Source organism: Egretta garzetta, unplaced genomic scaffold, assembly GCF_000687185.1.
Source record: "Egretta garzetta isolate BGI_Z169 unplaced genomic scaffold, ASM68718v1 scaffold365, whole genome shotgun sequence".
Taxonomy (NCBI): Eukaryota; Metazoa; Chordata; class Aves; order Pelecaniformes; family Ardeidae; genus Egretta; species Egretta garzetta.
The window spans coordinates 2,185,126-2,190,474 of record NW_009259602.1 but is presented as its reverse complement, the minus strand read 5'-3'; the positions used below and the strand labels follow the sequence as shown (position 1 = coordinate 2,190,474).

The following is a 5,349-nucleotide window of genomic DNA, read 5'->3' as shown; positions in this document are numbered from 1 at the left end:
CCTGCGCCCAAGCCATGCGAGGCTTCGGGGCGGGGGGGACATTCTGTGCTGTGCACTCGAGGCTGCAGACTAACAGTGACCAGTGACCAGCCAAACCGCTGCTTGGCTACGATGCCATATCCCGCATCGCTGCCGCTGGGGAGCACAGCACCAAAACCCAGCAGCCAAATAGTTTTTCAAGCCAGGGAAGAGATGCTAGCCCTGGGACTGGCTCTGGGACAGGGTCATCAGAGAGAGACCATCATCCAAAGGTTGCTTAGGGCAACAGCAAAGTGACCACAGGATGTGCGTACAGCTCGCAGCTGCACATTTTCCTTTCCGTGTGTCTGTGATCAACTCATAACGCCTATGTCTCAGCTTCATGTCGGGTCAGTATGGACAACAGGTCCACCCCCCTCTGCTCCAGGATGGGCAGGACTTGCTGTTTCAGATGGTGAGGGGCTCAGGTGCCTGGGGACCAAACGGCACAAGACCGACCCCCAGAGCCACGCTGCCGGCAGCGGCCGCCCTCCCCCTGCCTGCACAGCAGAGCCCTCCCGGGCACCAGGGCCAGCCCGCCCCGCCAGACCCCCGACTGCTCCCGGCACGGGGTTACAGCCCGGGCTGTCACGACTGCTCTGATGCTTCCTGGCAAAATTAAATTTCTTGCTAAAAGGCACTGCCGGTGAACACAACCGCCTCTCCTAAAATTATTTCAGAAGACAGTTTTGACATGTTCAACACAAGCCTGCCACTTTCCACCAGACGAAAATCCATTTTCCATCGGCTTGAGTTGCGGGCGGGCACTCCTGGCCCTAGGGCACGTGTCCCTTCCCGTTCCAGCCCCTGCCAGATCTCTGCTGTCATCTCCTCCCCCATTTCTTCCAGTTAGCTACCGGTGTGGCTCCTCACAGAGCAAATGGGGATTTTGCTGGGTTTTCTCCCCTCTCCTCCCCTCTCTGATGTAGAAAAGCAGCGCCCTGTCCTCGCAACGTTCAATCTTGGCTGACATGAGCCACCAGGCTCTGAACAATCCCGGCTCTGTTCACCTGGATTCAGGACATGCTTTTATTTCCTAGGCCCTACCTTGCGCTGCTCAGGGGCCTCCAGCCGAGGACAGCTTGCCCTGTGCCCTGCCGCTACGGAGGCAGGAGGGGCTCTTGGTGTGCCCCGAGCTGGGGGATGCTCTCTCCCAGCTACCCTGAGGATGCTCCCTGCCCAAAACTGCCTGGGAGCAGGGAGAGCTGCCAGTTGACCCTTCTTCACAGACTCAACTGGTCCAGCTTTCCTTGGGGAGAAAGGAGACAAGGGGAAGCCTGAACTAACCCTTTGGGTGTCCTGACTTCCTAAGACACACGTGGGGCCCCGCCGGACATAAAGGGAGGCGACGTGTGACAGTGTCCGAGCCACAAGCCTGGTTTCACAGATATATCCGAAGGGCCGCAGCAAAACTCCTGGCTGCCAGGTAGTAAACCAAGTCGTTTCACAGCTGTTACACACCTGACGGGTTATTACAGCTGAGGCAGAGCTACAAGACGTGGATTTTACTTCTGTTTTTAAACAGGAAACTCAGCAAACACTTCTGGATGACAGCTTCGTTAGCACCACCAGTGTGACACTACCACACCTCTGCACGCAACGTGTCGCCTAGCCAGGCAGCCCAGCGGGCCCTGCTCATCGTGGGATCTTCCCTGGTAGCGTTTCCCGTGGGAAAACTGGTGGCCTCATCTCCCACATGAGGAAAGGGAGTCACAGCTTTTGCCTAAGCTGTCCTCAGCCTGACAGCAGCTCAGTAGCTGAGCATGGAAACGGCTTCCAGATTTCCCAGCTCCCCAGCTCCAGCATCCCTTGCCTGAGGTCCTCGAGCCAGCCGCACATCTCGTACCAGCCATGCAGGACACGTCTGCCACATTACCAAACTACAGAGGCTTTTCCTGCCCATACCAGCTCCGCTTGCCCTTTCTCAAATTGAAACATGACAAAGATTAATTACCCCACGAGGCTAGGGAGCCGCTCCTGTGCTTTTCAACATCATTGAAAACCACGGCTCAGAAGGGGTCCCGGGCTGCCGGCCGGTCTCTCCTGCCCAAAGCAGGGCTGGCCTCTGAGCAGGGCAGGGCAGGCTGCTCAGGGCCTCATCCAGCCCAGATGTGAACACCACCTCTTCACAAACCAAAATGCACCATGAGAAATGGAGTGTGAGTGCCAGGAGAGGCTTCCTGCCAGGGGCTGCAGCCCTGCCTTCCCACCAGAGGCAGCCCCACGTCTGCTGTCGGGTGCCCTCCACCAGCACCCCAGGAGAAACTCACTGCCCGCAAACCATGACCCTGTGCTAACACTCAGCCTATTTGCCCTTTCCTGGACATAGGCTGGCCAGCCTGCTCAGCAGTCCTAACCCCAGAAATGTTTAAAACTCCCATGTCAAAGCGACTGGCAAGACCATCGCAACCTCTGGAACGCCCCGTGTGCGCACGCACACACACACACAGCCATATGGATGATATATGCACGCATACGTAAAACGCTCACCGAGCTCAACAGCTCCTGTGGCCTGTAGATCTTTCTGGCCTTGCCAGCTTTGTATTCAGCGTGGCGTGCCAGCTCCTTGTTCAATGTAAGCGATCATCGCTTCATTGCTCTCAATGAAGCAAGGGCCATTAAGTGCAGGCTGCCGATCCATATCCCGCCACGCAAGCTGTCTCTTCGTGCAAAATTGGCACCTGTGCTTACCCACGACAGCGCACCAAGCACCACGCTTAGCTCTCGCCCTTAAAATTGGTGGTCCCTCCCTCCCCACAGGAAAGAAGTAGCTCATTCTGGTTCTTGTCCCTGCTCCAGCCAGGCCGTCTGTACTTCTGGGGTCCCTGGGCACAGCATGGCTCCGAAGCGACCGCTTTCCCAGCACAGCTGACGAGCGTCAGCCTCCCGGGCGCCCGAGGGGAGATACTCACCTTGCTGCCACGCAGTTATCACCAAAAGGGCCACCCAGGTTCCGAGAAACGATCGCTTGTTCATCCTGCAGGAAGGAAAGAAACCCGGACATGCATCACATCAGCGCATCCTCGAGCAAACCCTGGGTGATGCCGAGCGCCGCCGCTTTCCGAAGCCGCCCGACCGCTGCCAGCATGTGGACATTTCAGAGATGGAGGTCCCTCACCCGCCAGGCAGACCTGAAATGCCTACTCCATCAAGCAGTGCAACGAGAATTCCCTGACGATAACAGCAAATCGCCCTGCAGGTACTGTCAAAGCGAGCCCATAACCACACACAAGAGCTGCTGCTAATTTCACGCAGCGTTTGGAAGTTGTCAACAGCCCCTGCTCTCCGTGGGCCGTCTATTCTCCCGGTAGTTCAAAAGCAATTCCTCCCTGATCCGCTGACGGGAGGATGCTTCTGCCTGACTTCAAGGGGAACAGCTTCGCCCTGCTCCAAAGGCAAGAGCCGGTGCTGAGCTGCGGTGTGCTCCCACAGTTAAGGGGCTTCAGACACCGCTTCGACTAAACCTTTGCCTGGCTGCTAACACAAGGATCGCTTGCTGGTTTTGACGAGCGTGGAAGAAGCACAAACATTTACACAGCTGGGCAACTCCTTGCTGTACAGGAATCAATGACAGAGAGAGAAGCAGATACGGGGCTGGGAAAATGAAAGCGAAATCCTCTGCCAGCTTTAATTCCTTCTGTGCCTAATGCAATTTGTTACTCATTATTAATCCAATAGAAAATATCGCTAAAACACCTGCTTTGATTTCTTCGTCTGTCGCTTCCATTCATTACACACAGGCTCGGCTCACACAGAGCTCCCGGGAAGGCATCGTGTCCTCCCGGCATGCGTGCGCCCGCGATCAGCTTCAGACACAAACTACTCCCATCCATGCTGTGCAGCCTTACGTATCAATACCAGCCTCTCTACCTGCTCAGCTCTACATGTCCCAGGCATTTCAAGTTGCATGGGCACACTGGCTACAAACCCCAGCATCTCTTTATGGTCTCCCTATAGATCTGTTTCTATAGTGCCTGGGGACCAGCGGATCCAACTCCTAAGCATACCCACATACATATGTAATGCACAGAGCACAGGACCACAGCAAGGAACACGTCTGCCCCACCTCGCTTCCACTTGACTCCCATTACCGGGAGCTCGGAAAGCACAAAACAAGGTGGAAGGAAAGTTCCTCCCTGCTTCACTGCTCCTCAGCGTGCCGCTCGCATCAGCGCTGGCCACAGCCTGCTTCCAGCAACCGCCTTCTGCACTGAGGGAAACGCATTCCAGCAAGGAAAAGTTTTATCACATTCCCTGTCTTGGAAAGATGAAAGGAGGACAGCGGAATTTTATATAGATCATAAATCTGAGTCACTGCGGGTTCATTAGCAGAGAGCAGGCAGGCAATGACTGGTGGAGACTATGGCAGTCCAAAAACAAGAGCGAGATCGGCACCGCTTGGGAAACACAACAGACAATAAAGAATGCGTTACTTAACGTATCACATACAAAAATACAATTTTTTAGGTATGGAAAAAAAAAATTACCAACCTGTTTCGTAGACTAGAGGAGCAATCAGGTCTGAAATTTTAGACCAATCTTGCTAGACCAGGGCGAAATCCTGTGTCAATGGAGAATGCATGCCGGTCCTCCTTTGCCAATTATTGCTGATGACTGAAGCGATGTCTCAGTCCCCTTGCTCTTGCAATTGAAAAGTCCGTTTTCTTCACGGCTGTCCCAGGGCTGGAGGAGTGTTGAGTTGCAATCACAACTGTTGCCTCTATTGATAACCGGCAGGCTAATCTGGAGATCAGATTCTGGCCTGGAGAGGGAGAGAAGCCTCTTTCTTCCCCAAAAGCTCACCCCCTTCAGGTGGATTCAGATGGAAATGTCAGCGAGCCGGAGCTGGGCTCGCGGCTGTGCTGCTCAGCATCGCTTTTCGCTGAAGGGAAAAAAAAACCCCAAACCAACCCAGCTCAGAAGAATTGAGCCCCTTCCTCCTTTGTGTAAGGGAAAAAAAGCCTCATCTATATAATGTTACAGGATTAGCATTAAACGGTGCTAGGCTTAAAGCACCGGTCAAAGGCAGTGCCCCAAAGTTTCCATGGAGTTACTTTTCCATCCAAGTCTTGCTTTAGTTTCTGTAATGCAACTTAGTTCTGCTTTTACAGGTGGAAGAGGAAAAAACTTACCCAGTGCAGCGTGCCCTCTCCAAATCCGCTGGAGAGGGTTTCACTGCTGCTCCCGTTCCCACCCGCTCTGGAAGGGCTGACCAGCGTTTTCACTCGAGCTGGCGGGGATTCTCGCCGGGGGACTGCTGCGAGCATTGTTACTGTTTGCGCTCCTACAACTTGCAACTTCCACAGGGACTGTCCCTGCCTCTGGGGCCTT

At 54.6% G+C, this 5,349-nt stretch overlaps 1 protein-coding gene across 1 annotated transcript in view; it reads right to left on the bottom strand.

The window, feature by feature from the left end:
- The window catches only part of TECTA (tectorin alpha), a 31,128-nt gene extending 26,269 nt beyond the window's left edge, over positions 1–4,859 (bottom strand). The window contains exons 1-2 of the mRNA XM_035893948.1: positions 4,510–4,859; positions 2,931–2,995 (exon numbers count right to left, since the gene is read on the bottom strand). Coding sequence (XP_035749841.1) covers positions 2,931–2,994 — 64 coding nt within the window. The 5' untranslated portion in view covers position 2,995; positions 4,510–4,859. The remainder of the gene's footprint in view (positions 1–2,930; positions 2,996–4,509) is intronic.
- Positions 4,860–5,349: the final 490 nt, after the last annotated feature.